Source organism: Sarcophilus harrisii, chromosome 4 (genome assembly GCF_902635505.1).
Source record: "Sarcophilus harrisii chromosome 4, mSarHar1.11, whole genome shotgun sequence".
NCBI lineage: Eukaryota > Metazoa > Chordata > Mammalia > Dasyuromorphia > Dasyuridae > Sarcophilus > Sarcophilus harrisii.
The window spans coordinates 351,648,657-351,664,058 of record NC_045429.1 but is presented as its reverse complement, the minus strand read 5'-3'; the positions used below and the strand labels follow the sequence as shown (position 1 = coordinate 351,664,058).

Here is a 15,402-nt window from a genome sequence, read left to right as displayed (position 1 = left end):
CCACCAGCAGGATGTTGAGCTAGTCCAGCAGAAGGTGATGAAGGCCTGCACCAAAATGGCAGATTAGAGGAGAGAAGGGTCTTATAAGAAAGAAGTTGCAAAGGTGAAATCAACAGGAAGATATTCAAAGGAAAACAAAAAAGTCTCCAGTGTGTGTTCTTAAAAAAAAATATGGACCATAGTCACAAAAGATCAGCAGGATGATTTCAGAAAAGCCTGGAGAAACTTACATGAACTAACGCTAAGTGAAGTGAGTAGAACCAAGAAAACATTATATACAGCAACAACCACATTATGTGATGATCAACTCTGACAGACATGATTCTTTTCAACAATGAGGTGATTCAAAGCAATTCCAACAGACTTGTGATGAAAAGAGCCATCCAAGTCCAGAGAGAGAACTATGGGAACTGAATGTGGATCACAACATAGCATTTTCACTTTTTGGTGGTGTGTGTTTGTTTTTTCTTTCTTATTACTTTTTCATATGATGAGGTGGCAATCTATATTGATAGAAGTGCCTATATCAATGAAATAAATTTACAAAGTAACATATAAGTGCATTATCAAAAATTAAATAGTAAACATACTTAAAAGGTATTAAATTCTTTATGCATCAGTACTAAAAATTAATAATAATAAAGGCAAGCCAGAACCAATCAGAGAATCTGAAGTTACATGACTTGTCCAATCTACAATACAAATAGGAAAGTTTTATTCATGAAGTGTAGGAGAGAGGATCTCAACAACAGATTTTCTCCTATGATTTCAAAGATCCCTCTTCAAGCTCTATGGTCTACATCAAACCCAACTAGTCTAGCTTAGCAGCCTGGAGATTTTTCAGCCTAATGCAATTGAAAATAATGGAATTAATAATTGAATTCAGATGCCAATGACTAATACTTCTGAAGCAAGTTTTTTTTTTTTTTTTTCTCATTCCCTGGAATTGATTATCCATTAACAAGTCACCAGCATATAGTAAGTGCCTAAAAATCATTGTGAAATACACAGAGCCTCGTGAGCCAAAGTCACTGAACTTTAAGATTTAACATGGCAGACTTCTCACAATGTGATTCTGGGGAATAATTAGCAAATCAAATGACCACTTAACACTCTGTTGTAAAGTATGAATGCCAAATAGTCATAATCAATTTTAGCAAACCTCTTTCTTGTAACATTCTAATACAAAGGTATAAAAATATATCTAATGAAATAAAAAATAAGGCATCTGCTTTTGAATCCTGTTCTTCTTGCTTAAAAAAAAAAATGAAGTATGCAGAGAAAAATATTTGATTTTTCTAACGAGGAAAAAAGCACATTTTTAAGGGAATGATTGTTTATAATCAATTCAAAATAGTTTCTGCTTCTATCCACCAGGACTATTTTTATTATTTGATTCATTTTTTCTAAATCATCAATTTCATTTATAACAGCTACAATAAAATATTCTTTCAATTTTTATATCTATCTACCATGTAACTCAACTCTGATTTTCTCTTCTGGACTTCTAATAAACCAGAACAAAAAATAAACAGGCATTTGTAAAACAGTTTACATTCAACAGTTAGCCTTTCAGACTGAACAAATCTGACCTTCCTGCTTTAGAATAAATTAATTTATATAATATTTATATGTTTTATATAAATATTATACCTATAATATTTATATAATATGGAATAATATTTTAAAAGGTGACTAAAAATAAGCTGAATAGTTCAAAAAGGGGTTGCCTTTTATCTTTCTAGACATCTAAAATACAAAAAAAAATTGTTTTAATTGAAGTCACAGATTTTTAACTAGAGAGATTATTCAATGGGCTATTTTTCCATGCTATATATTTTTAATACTCGTACGTATTCTAAAGAACGATAATAACACTTTACCTTTCCTTACAAACCTTTATGGAACAGTGCTTGAAAACAATTTCTTTAAATCTATTTTAATTGCCCATTTAAGCTAATGTGTATCTTTATCCACATAATCTTTAGGCCAGTTGTCAGTATACTAGTAACAATATTATTATCCACAATCAAAACAACGCTTTACCTTTCCCCATGAAAATGGCTCTATTTCCAAAGAGGAAAGATGAATTCTGAAGCATTTTTGAGGCTATTTCTCAGCAATAACTTGAAATAAAGTTAAAAGTGAAATCACTTTTTGGCCTCTAGTCAGTGATTAATTGTGAAAACAAGCAAAATACCACTAAGTGCTAAAATAATTTGCTGGAAGTGGGGGTAAAAATTAATATTGCCTTAGTATAGCACCTACATTATTAACACCAATATCATTCCTCATTTAACTGACAGAGCAGGTTGTAAGAAGTAATGATAACAATAAAAACAGAAGTTTAAGTGTTCCTTAAAATACAGCTGATTTAAAAAACACCTAACTCAAAGCTTTCTTTTGAAAAAAGGATCCTACTCCATAGTGTGTCCTGTGGTCAAAAATCAACATATCTAACATTTTTAGAGGATTTGATTTAGAATTGCCAATAAATGATTCCTAAGATTCAGTTCAGCTATTTTCCTCCTGGAATGCTAGAATTAATGTTTAAACTCACTTCAGTCTCTCACCCAGAAACTAGATGATCTCTAAAGTCCCTTTCAACCCTTTCATTTCATCAATGAGAAAATAGCAAGAATGCTCTCTCCAAGTCAACAAAGTAATAAAAGCTCTATCTGAACATCAACAGCACACTCTGCTGGCCTTGAGTCTTTATTATACCAACCAAAAGTTGAAAACCTGAACTCTCAAAAGTTTTCCCCAAATGAAAATATCCCAGCAACAAAAATTTGCTATAAAACTAAATCCAAAAGTATGGTTGTTATTTTATTAAAAACATGCTTTATCTACTTAAAAAATGCTCAAAACAGACAAAGTAACATTAATAAATTATACAGATAAATGACAAATAATATTTATTTTTAAAACATCAAGAATTTATCTGTGGAAAGTATCAGAATCCTGAAAAGAAAATGTAAAAGAAAAAAAGTCATGAGTTGGATGATGAACTTTAAGTAAGAAAAATTATGAAAGTCTGTAAGAGGATTCAAGAATTTTAGTCCAGGGCCCAAAAATCTGAAAAACTGCTGTCCTAAATAATCAAACTTTCTCTTATAGGCACATACTAAATATGCAGAGAAACACCAGAGTTGGGGACATCTAAAAATGAAGAAAATGTTTCTACTATAACCCTTTTTGGGAAAAAAAATTTGAGGATGATATGTATAGTAATATAATTAATTTCTGGATCTGAATAATTTTTTCTTAAATTTTTTTTCTTCTAATGCTACCCCATTTGAATGAAATAGAAGACTAGCATTTTCTTTACATCTTCCATATGTTAAATATCCCTAATCTCCTTTAATTTGAGCTATATTTAAATTTGAATTTATTTAGGAGGCTGAGAAAAATATACCACATTAAATTTTATGAAGACGTCACACCCAAAACCATTTGTCTATCTTCTACAAATATTTTCTTGCAAAATCTTGTATAGCTAATGAGAATTATGGTAAAGCACTCTGCAAATAATTGGTGAAATTCTATTAGTATGCTGTGGGGGGAAAAGGTACATGAATGTACTACTTATAGAACTGTGAATTGGTAAAGCCATTCTAGAAAACAATTTGGAGCTATGCCCCAAAAGGGGCTAAAGTAAATAAATGAACACCTTGGTCCAGAAATACCTCTACTAGACCTATTCACCAAAGAGGAAAAGAACACATAAGTATAAAAATATTTATATCCAGGTTTGTTGTAGTTGGAAAGATTTGGAAACTACAGGAGTGCCCAACAATTGGATATGGCTTAATCTATTATGGTATATAAACATAACAGAACATTTGTGTTGTAATAAGAGAAACCTGGGAAGATTTATATAAACTGATATAAAATGAAGTAAGCAGAACTATATAATAATAACGTTGTAAAAACAACAACTTTGGAAGCTATTAAGAACAGCCAAAAGACTGATGATATATGCTTTCCATCTCCTGATAGAGAGGTGATAGATTCAAGAGGTAAAATAAGATATACAATTTTGGACATAGTCATTATTTAATTTTTTTTGACTCATTATATATTTGTAATGAAAGTTTGTTTTACTATTTTTTTTCCAGTGGTGATAGGAGGAATGGGAGAAAAATAAATGTTTGTTAATTAAAAAATAAAATGAAAAAATAATTCTACTGGAAATCAGAGTGACCCTATGGACAGAAAAAAAAAATTTTGTTTTTTTTAATGATATACAGGACACCTATGACCTCCAGGATCAAATAACAACTCATTCATTTTACATTTAAATGTCTTCACAACTTTCCCTCCCAGTCTTCTAAAACTTCCTTCCTCATGATCATTATTATAAACATACTGGTCAACTCACTATTTAACACATAGGACACTATCTCCCACTTCCTTGCCTTTCCATTGTGGCTATGCTTGAGCTATAATACACTCCTTGCCCACCTCTACCTGTTGGAATCCCTGTTTTCCCTGGAGACTCATCTCAAAACCATTCTCCAATTGATAAATGGTCAAAGGATTCGAACCAGCAATTTTCAAGCTATCAATATTCATATTCCAATTACAGAAATGCATATTAAGGCAACTTTGAGGTTCCACCTCACACCCCAAATATTGGCAGAGTTGACAAAAAACAAAAACGTTAACTGTTTGAGGGCTGAGGGAAAACACACATTGATGCACTATTGGTAATGCTGTAACTGTCCAGCCATTCTGGAACAATGCCTCATGTTATTCAACTCCCTTTGTCCCAACAGTACCACTAATAAGACCTAACACCCCAACAAGATAAAAGAAAGAAGAAAAGAAACTATGTGTACCAAAAATGTTTATAGCACCACTTTTTGCAGCAGCAAAGAACTGGAAACTTAATGAGATGCCCATCAATTAGGAAATGGCTAAATAAATTATAATATAAATATATAATGAAATACCATTGAATTATAAGACAAAACTGAGGGAATAGCTTCAGAAAAACTCAAAAAGATCTCTATTAACTGATGGAAAATGAAATGAGGAGAATCAGGAGAACAATTTACACAATAAAAACAATGTGGTAAAAATGAACAATTCTGAAAGACTTAAGAATCTGTAATGTTTCTAGAACAGAGATGTTAAAAGCCTAAAGGCCTGTAATCCTCCCTAGAGCTGCCAAAATTAGATTAAAATGTAAATGGGAAATATTCAATAAATAAGAATATAGTAGAACACAGATAATGTTATGTAATTTTCTAAGTCAGAATGCAGTCCCCATACATAAATGATTCAGTGACCTCCCTCTGTTTCTAGTTTGACACCACTCCTGAAGCAGTGGTATCAAACTTGCACATAACATATTGACTTAGAAAATTACAAATTAACAATATCTATGTTACATTATGTTTTTATTTATTTTAATGAACACTTCCCAATTGCATTTTAATCTGGTCTCATTAGAGTCTGAAGAAGTGATGGACTAATAGGCAAACAGGCATGGTCAATATAGGAATTTATTTTGCTTGACTATACTTGTTACAAGAGTTTTATTCTAAGGGTTTCTTCGGAAGAGGATGGGTGAGCAATGTGGGAGGAAAAGTGGAAAGGATAAAAAAAGGTATCTGATAACTGAAAAAATTTTAAACTAAAAAATATAAAAATAAACAGCTCAAATGACAGCTTCAGGAAGCTTTGTCTTTTTGGCTACAAGGGCACTCCCTTACCAAATATACCTTTTTTTTTTCATTTAGTACTTATATTCATTTGTATTCCACTCAGGTCCTCTCCCTCATTAGAATATAAATTTCTTGAGAACAGGAACTGCTTAATTTTTTCCTTTGTATCACTTGTACTTAGCACAATGATTGGCACATAGTAAATGCTTAATAAATTCTTGCTGACTAAATAATAGGCTAGCTAAATGGATCTAAAAGATTTGTTTTAATAAAATAAATATAAACATACTTTACTAAGCAATATATTTTTACTAAGTTTAATATATTATTTCTACTCTAGTTTCTGATACTGATTTTTACCATATGAAGGGACAAGTTTACTAGCAGACTGAAGATTTAGGTTTTACTATTGCTGACCTAATCATTTATATCTGCCACATTTTTGATATCATCATTGTCCTCTTTTTAATTAAAGACATGGATAAACAGGAAGAAATGTCTCATATTTCTTTCTTAACCAAGCTTACCAAAGCACTTATTCAAAAGGGCAGATATTTATAATGCCATCTCACATTCCTTCCAAGTATATTTTCGTAACTGTTATCTATTCTAGATTATTCAATGCCAGGGAAAACTTTCAGATTTAAAATAAATATTACCTTAGTAATCTAGGTATTGGCTTCCAACTGACTAAAACCAGGCTATTTCCTTTAAAAAAAAATTATTTATGAGATAATAAATAATGGGCTGAGGATTTTTTTTTTTTTTTAGTATTATGCAGCCAAGAAAGTAGAAAGAAAACTACAGCTTTTCAAGTTTCATATCTATGTTCCTTTTGTCACCATTTTGTAATCCAATGAATTTATTATATAGCTGTTCAATTAACATGGCATATATCATTTATGTCTCTAAACAAATAGAAATTTAGTGTCACATTATTGAAAGTTTATCATCTGACTTAGTGGGTTTAGCCAAGAAACTTAATTTGTTCAATAAATCTACAACCTTAAGAAAAATGGCCACACACCTGGACCTTTAACATTATGATGAATAATAAATCATTCACCTTCTGAAAAATAATTTTTTTTCTCATATGATTGTAAATTTGTCTAGGGAGGAAACATGATAACATGTTTTTTCCTAACCATATTATGAGAAAGAGTCATTCATTATAATAATTTCACTATTAGATATGCTTACGACTTATCATGTCCATACTTTAAAGAGGAACTCAAGTCAAAACACAAATAACACTGTCCATCTACTAAAGAAGTTTCTAAAAGATAGTACATTGTATTCTACATATATTTCAACAATTTTCCACATCTCAAATGCAAAGCAAAAAAATTGCAAAGTCTGTAATCGCAAGTCAATAGACAAATAAAGGTGTTATTAGTAACAAGCCACCCCAAGGAAAGAGTTACTCCTTTAGAACCCATTCAAAGACACTGAGGGAGATTTTTGGAAATAGTTTAAATAAAATATTTTCTTATAACACAGAATTTGGAAATTCCGTAGACTCTCCTTTAACTGAACATCAACACGTGAATTATAATACATACCTTTTGTGGAGAAAAGGTTATCTTTTTTCCCACGGGAGAATTTGGCTTCACAATCCTTTCTGGTACAACTTTTGTATCTAAATCCCATATATCCTTTGCAAAGCAAGAACGCTTTCTAACCTGCAAAAACACACCAATCCAGAAAGCCAAAATAAACTGAAGATACTTAAATAGGTCAGTCTTCAGAGCATAGCAAAGCCCTATCAATGTTTTCTATTCCAGGAAAAATGATAAAGAATCACAATTATTGGTCAGAAGACAAGCCACCCAATTACCCCCAAGCCTGGCTTGTCAAAAAACTAAGTGTGACTTATAACCTGTGAAATTCTTCAATGAATATATTTTTTTTTTCCTCCTTTTAAAAAGACATCATTTTACAAATGTCCCCTGTATTCAGCAAGACTCAAATTCAAATTAACATGGCAGCTTGAGAAGCAAAAATGTATATGTTCTCGCCAAATAAAATACATTATCACATGACCATAACAATTTTTTACTGATTACAAAACAAAAGAGTGGCTTATCTTGGAGTGAATTTAAAAAAAAATTGATAACGAATATCACATTGTAAAAGGGTACCACCTATAAAATAATCCCACAAGGAGAATCCCAAAGACTGCTACAGCAAGGTCCCAGTGTACAGAAATGAAACAGCTTTGAAAATTAAAGTTTAAAGTACCACCCCACCCCATTTTTTCTTCAATTTTACTAAAAAGAAACTTTTAAGGAATGGATCAGATTTTTTTAAATTTAAATAACTGTAACTTCTTATTAGGGGGAATTGATGTTAAAGTTGAGAGGACTATCATAGACTTCTGAAAAACACAGCTAACTTTATGATCTGCTGCCTTAATCTCCCTCCTGTTTCTATTATCCATCTTTCTCAGCAGCAGCTATGCTTCTTCCTATTTCCTGAACTTTGGCAGAAGTGAAAGGAGAAGATGATGCTATTTATAATAACACCTTTCGAGTACTTTAGTAAACACTAAAGGAGAAAGTAGGATCAATGGAGACAAGGAACGAATGCTTTATGATAAGACCAACTCCACGTTATATATTTTTCTATCCATGCCCACATTTTCTCAGAAAGTAAATTCAAACTAGTTCATTTTTATTATTCATTTTATGTCTTTTACAAATCAAATATGTTAGAAATAAACTGGAAAAAGTAAACAAGGACTCATGAAAATAATAAACTTTTATTCAAAAGCTTATGTTTTACAAATTATTACTTCTAAAAAGTAAAATTCACATACAAGAAAACTACATAAATTTGGACTCCATTAAATTGAAACATGTGCCAATTCAGGGATGGATTTAGGCCAATTTTCCTTTTTGGTATCTTTTTTTCCTAAGGGTTTGTCAAGCAAATTTATACCGTTAACAAAACCCTAGGAAAGAATTTTTTTTTTTAAACTAATTAAGAAAACAAACTGCTCATTTTCTGTGACAGCAATGACATGGAAACAAAGTAGATACCCACTGACTGGGGGAATAACTAAACAAACTATGATACCTGATTGTAACAGAATATTAATATAATAGATGATGTAAGAAACTATGTAATTAACACAGACACATGGAAAGATATTCATGAACTGATGCAGAAAACAAAGCAGAGCCAAACAATATATACAATGATTACATAATATAAATGAAAGAAAAACACACATAAAAAGTTAATGTTGCAAAAGATATATTAAAAACAAGTACATTAATACCTTATTATATATTAATTTATATATAATATATTATGTATTATATATAAATATATTATATTAACATATAATATATAATACATATTAAAAACAAGTATAACACAAAAGAAGGGATCTCAGAGGACACTCCCAAGCCAGCCCTTCATAAAGGAGGGAAGTTCTATAACTATTATACATTGCATGTGTTTTTAGACTTTTTCAATTGATTACTGTATTGATGATTCGTGCTAATTTTTTTCTCTGTTTTCTTTCTTTCTGCCTTTAAAAAATATCATTTATGATGTGATATGGCTCTTTGAAAAGATGAGGGAGAATAACACCAGGGAAATTACGGTAAAATATCATTAAGACTTTTTTTTTTTAATTTTAAACTGTTTTAGAAATCCTCCTGTACTTCACTTACCAACAAATGAAAATCTGAAAGACTGATATGAATTCTTTGAGATAGAACTTATTTTTGTCTTTATATACCCAACATCTAGCAAAGAGTCTTATACATGGTGGGTGCTGTGTGTTTCCTGATTTATGTTAAGTTAATTATAAATCATCTTAAAGGTTTGTTCGTTTAAAAAGCAATAACCTAAGAAGCACTATCAAGTAACATATTACCCTACTTTATGAAGGGGACTATGTAATAAAAGTATACTTCTTTTAAATATTTGGAAAATTCAGATCTTTCCTTGATTTAGAATTATTTTCCTCACAAATGGTCCAAATTATTAAGGTTTTACTATAAGGGAATACCAAAAAAATAAAACTAATAAAATCTACATATAAGCTAGCATGTAAGCATTTATTTTTGCATCTGTTTCTTCTTAAAAAGGTTAAACAGTTATATCACCCACCAATATTTAACTCAGAATAGTGCTAATCACAATTTATTCCAATGTTCACGGCAATAGCCAAGAAAATAATTCCATTTCTAACCAAAAAAAAAAAAAAAAAGAAAAATTGACAATAGTTGAATTTCAGGGCATATATCAATGCATGTATTTTTTTTTTTTAAATAGTGTATAAGGCCCAATTTTCTTTTGCAATTCTTTTCCTTGATGGAATACTAGATTGTCACTATTACTGGCTCCCCAGACATAAAATGCATAAATTCCTCAAGTACAACTATGCACAGTGCAATTTATCTTAACGACATGTTATTATGAACAATCTGACACAACAACAGGCACCTTTGTAACAGCAAAAATGAAGCTAAAAGAAATAGTCTAATTTATGGCTGTGATATGACCCAGCTAATCTCTCTGACTTCCACTGAAATGTTGATTGATTCTTGACAACTGTGTTGAGCTATATCTGAATTATTTCACTGCCAATAAGCTTTGCTCACCTGCTGCTTGGTTTCTAAGGGACGAATCCTTTTCTTGTCTACTTGAAAATCATCCTTTTCATCACTAAGCAAAGATGCCTGTTTCTTGGCAGATAATTTTGCAGCTAGCGTGATTTTTGGAGTAGAATCTTCTGCAATGGGATATATAAACAATTAATTGCTAAAAGCCTTTCTCCAAAGTAACTCAATTATATTAATGTGCATTACACTTGGTTCCAATTCTATTTTTTTTAAAAGATGCCTGTTCTTGAAAGATAATTACACAATCTTTGTAATTTTGGTATTATGATCTTCTGTAATGGGACATATAAACAAATAATTGCCCACAGTAACTCACAAATATTGCATGCCAGAATTTTCAAAATAAAATTGGCATCAAAATGCAACATTCAATAGAATTTTTAAAAAATATTTTTAGATGGAAAGATAAAATGTTTAAAGTAATTTATTTGATAATAAATTTGACAAACCTTAAAGACATTGAGGTACATCCTTCAATAGAAAGGCTAAACTAAAACCACTACTAACCAAGCAAGGTGCTCATTTATCAAAAATATTTAAAATATTTTATAATTTAGTTGAGTAACTTTAAACCACTACTGCAATGGTAAAATGGCCTTATCAAATTACTGGGGGGGAGGGGAGAGTGTTGGGGAGAGGAATATGATTGTGAGAATATGTTCATATTTCAATGAGACCTATGAGTTCTTACTTGTAATTACAACAAAAAGTAATATTTCTAGAAAATATGAGTCAATACAGACCCAGTAATCAGGGACAAGACAAAGATATACTTATTTACTGTTCCTTAACTTTAGTTGTCCCCTGAGCTCAAGCAGGCAAACCCACAGAAATCAGACTCTAGAGACGAAAGGTACTCCAAGTCACCTGGCCTATCTAGTACTTAACCAGATATCCATTTTATCACATCCCTATCAAATGAGGCAGGGATGTGACAGTGTCTAATATCTAGTCCAAATGAGAGGGAACCATGCCCCTAAAGCTGTCCATAAAGCTCTGATTATTAGAAAGCTCAAATATCAAGTCAAAAATCTGAAAATGCAAGGTCAGAATGTAAGTGCAAGTTAGTGATGGGGAAGTAAAGAAACTTAGACTGAGAAAGAACCTGGATATCTACAGGAATATGTATTGTATCCCATGAAGAAAGTGGAGGCTCGTAAAACAAGAGCTAACTAGCAAAAAGATTTTACTTGTAAAATCTACTTTAAAAACAGAGAGACATGAAAAATAGAAAGGATATATTTCCTAAGAGTCCAGAGCAAATGTATCTCTAAGACAATATAAGGGAGTCACTAACATCTAAAACCTGAAAGAAGTTCCTCTAGGGTTCAGATAGGAAAGAGTTATTTCCTAAACCATGTATAGGGAAGAAGGATATTTTTTTTTTAAAGCTTGGCTTTTAAAAAAGCCAAGGTTAAGGGCAAAGTGACCTAAAATGAAAGGGCTAAAGGACAGCACAAAGGAAGCTTCTGCTAAGGCCCTTGCTGGAAAACTTGGGAAGCAGATTCAAACAGATAGGAAAGGGCATCTGATCAATTAATTCTATACCAATGGATCAAGAACAGAGTTACTATCACAGCCCCAAGGTGAGCAAAAGCTTTAGGCAGGAGAGCCAAATATCCCATATCTGGTAGATGACAAGAGTTAAACTTTAAGAACCTTTGTATACTGTACTATTAAGCTTTCTCATCCACACCCAATCCTACTTTGGATGTCTCCTGTATTATTTTGTAGTAAATTTCCTTTAAATACTGAAAAGAGAATAATTACTGCTATCAAAAACACAAAGAGATGGAGGCAAAGGACAGCCTTGTCCCCTGAAAGTGACTAGGATTTGGAGAGCTCAGTATACAAGCAAAAGTGTTGTCTTTCATTTTTCAAAGAGGATCGGTGACATCACAGAGTGATATCTTGACTTGCATGTGAATTAAATTTAAGTTAAGGGTTGCATAAAATTATCCAGCCTCACTCACTTTTCCAGTCATCGAAGTCCAGTCAGGATGACTGACAATGGCCTGGGAGGCAATGGATGACATCAGCACTTCACAGCACCTGCTTCAGCTACCTTTAAGGCCATTGGAACAAAATGTTCTTATTCACCCATTCCACCAAGGAAAATCTTTACATGCTGAGGATAGACATATGCCTAATTCACTGATGGGTTTGAGGCCTATTGGTTCCCCTCAACCTTGTTTAGCCCATCTGTGAGATAATTTACTGGATGTAGCCACCATATATACAGCTTCTTGGAGACACAAGTGAGAGTTGGGTGAAGGTGGATACCAAAGGTGGATGAGCAGCTCTGAAAAGGTCTCAGCAAGCCTTCATATCAAAGGTGCTAGACTTCCCAGCAACAGTAACAACAGAATGAAACCTGAGCATTGCCAGGAGAAGTAGAGAGAGGGATGATACCACTGGCCTATGGCTCCATGACCACCAACATACCATATAAGAATTATCATTGAAAGTTTCTCAGTAAACTATAAAAGTTTCTCCTTGGAATCTTAGAGAAGGTTTCCTGGTACAGTGGGAAAAGCTCTGACTCTAGAGTCAGAGAACACGGGTTCAAAACCTATTTCTCAGTTATCACCTCTGTGGCCTGGGGCAAGTCCTTTTTACTGCGTGCCTTAGTTTCTTCATCCGTAAAATGAGGCTGTACAAACTGACCCCTGTGGTCCTTCTAGCATTAGTTACATGCTTGTATAGTCCATGCTCCACTGATCCACAAACACCTTTTTCCAATGCCAACAAATGTTCATTCCTGGCTCTATTTCAGAACCTAATTGACAAGAAACCCAGTATATCTCACAAGATAGTACATTCTATCTTTAAACAACTTTAATTGTTGGAGAACGCCTTCGTATATTAGGTCAAAATCTACTTTTATTTACTTTCAATCCTTTGACCCCAGATTTGTCCTTTGGGATCACACAAAATAAGTTCTAATTTCTTTTCTATATGATAACCCTTCAAATATTCTAACTTAGCTAGCATGTTCCCTATTGAATCTTCTCTGTAGACTTAGCAATTCTCATGAGACACAATTTTAGAGACCCCAGGCCTTCTTGGTCACCTTATTCCGAAGGATTTTTCAAGTTGCCAGCTTTTAAAATGTGGGACTCAGAACCAAACACAACACTCCACAAGTGTATAGTACAAGCAGAGCAAAATACAATTGGTCTGTCACCTCCTTGTCCTGGATTCTACGCCTAATTAATTTGGCCCTAACTTTTTTGGCAGCCACATCTTATTATTTGTCTCATACTAAGCTTGCAGATGAAAAAACAAACAAACAAACAAACAAAACTAATCTCAAAGTCTTTTGTTTTTACAAATATACTTAAACATTAGCCCTTTCCTGCATCTCCCTGTTTCCTTCCAACTAGGCTTTTGATGTCCATTTTGCTAAACTTCTAGCATAAGCAAGCCCTCTATAACCTATCTTTTGGCCTCTCTTTACAGCAGCCTCTCTCAAAAATCAATGATCTTCTAATTACCAAGACCTAGTTAGCTTTTTTTTTTAGGTCCCATATTTAACATTATTAGTTATAATAATATAATAATATAATATAATAAATAAATATAATAATATAATAAAGGAAGCTTTCTTGAAATGTCTTTCCTCATAATAAAAGGTCGAGAATCTCAAGGGAATTAATGAAAAAAAAAAATCAAATGAAGATGGCCTAGCTGTACCTGATCTAAAACTATATTATAAAGCAGCAGTCACCAAAACCATTTGGTATTGGCTAAGAAATAGATTAATTGATCAGTGGAACAGATTAGGTTCACAAGACAGAGCAGTCAACTATAGCAATCTAGTGTTTGACAAACCCAAAGATCCTAACTTTTGGGATAAGAATTCATTATTTGACAAAACTGCTGGGATAACTGGAAATTAGTATGGCAGAAATTAGGCTTGGACCCACACTTAACACCGTATACCAAGATAAGATCAAAATGGGTCCATGATTTAGGCATAAAGAACGAGATTATAAATAAATTAGAGGAACATAGGATAGTTTATCTCTCAGATCTGTGGAGGAAGAAGAAATTTGTGACCAAAGATAAACTAGAGACCATTATTGATCACAAAATAGAAAATTTTGATTACATCAAATTAAAAACCTTTTGTACAAACAAACCTAATGCAAACAAGATTAGAAGGGAAGCAACAAACTGGGAAAACATCTTCACAGTTAAAGATTCTGATAAAGGCCTCATTTCCAAAATATATAGAGAACTGACTCTAATTTATAAGAAACCAAGCCATTCTCCAATTGATAAATGGTCAAAGGATATGAACAGACAATTTTCAGATGATGAAATTGAACCTATTACCACTCATTTGAAAGTGTTCCAAATCACTATTAATCAAAGAAATGCAAATTAAGACAACTCTGAGATACCACTACACACCTGTCAGATTGGCAAAGATGACAGGAAAAAATCATGATGAATGTTGGAGGGGATGGGGGGAAAACTGGGACACTGATGCATTGTTGGTGGAGTTGTGAACGAATCCAACCATTCTGGAGAGCAATCTGGAATTATGCCTAAAAAGTTATCAAACTGTGCATACCCTTTGACCCAGCAGTGCTATTACTGGGCTTATACCCCAAGGAGATACTAAAGAAGGGAAAGGGACCTGTATGTGCCAAAATGTTTGTGGCAGCCCTGTTTGTAGTGGCTAGAAACTAAACTGGAAAATGAATGGATGTCCATCAATTGGAGAATGGATGGGTAAATTGTAGTATATGAATGTTATGGAATATTATTGTTCTGTAAGAAATGAGCAGCAGGATGAATACAGAGAGGCTTGGAGAGACTTACATGAACTGATGCTGAGTGAAATGAGCAGAACCAGGAGATCATTATATGCTTCAACAACGATACTGTATGAAGATGTAATCTGATGGAAGTGGATTTCTTGGACAAAGAGACCCAATTCAGTTTCAACTGATCAATGATGGACAGAAGCAGCTACACTCAAAGAAAGAACACTGGGAAATGAATGTAAACTGTTTGCATTTTTGTTTTTCTTCCCGGGTTATTTTTACCTTCTGAATCCAATTCTCCCTGTGCAA

General features: G+C 32.7%; 1 protein-coding gene across 5 annotated transcripts in view; it reads right to left on the bottom strand.

Moving 5' to 3' along the window:
* BRIP1 (BRCA1 interacting protein C-terminal helicase 1) overlaps positions 1-15,402 on the bottom strand; it is a 378,898-nt gene that overhangs the window by 350,594 nt on the left and 12,902 nt on the right. For 3 of the 5 annotated variants that reach the window (XM_031966520.1, XM_031966525.1, XM_031966521.1), the window contains exons 5-6: positions 10,295-10,425; positions 7,238-7,357 (exon numbers count right to left, since the gene is read on the bottom strand). The exons of 1 other annotated variant lie outside the window; for it this stretch is intronic. In XM_031966520.1, the coding sequence (XP_031822380.1) occupies positions 7,238-7,357; positions 10,295-10,425 (251 nt within the window). The remainder of the gene's footprint in view (positions 1-7,237; positions 7,358-10,294; positions 10,426-15,402) is intronic. One more of the 5 variants, XM_031966523.1, reaches the window with a different exon arrangement.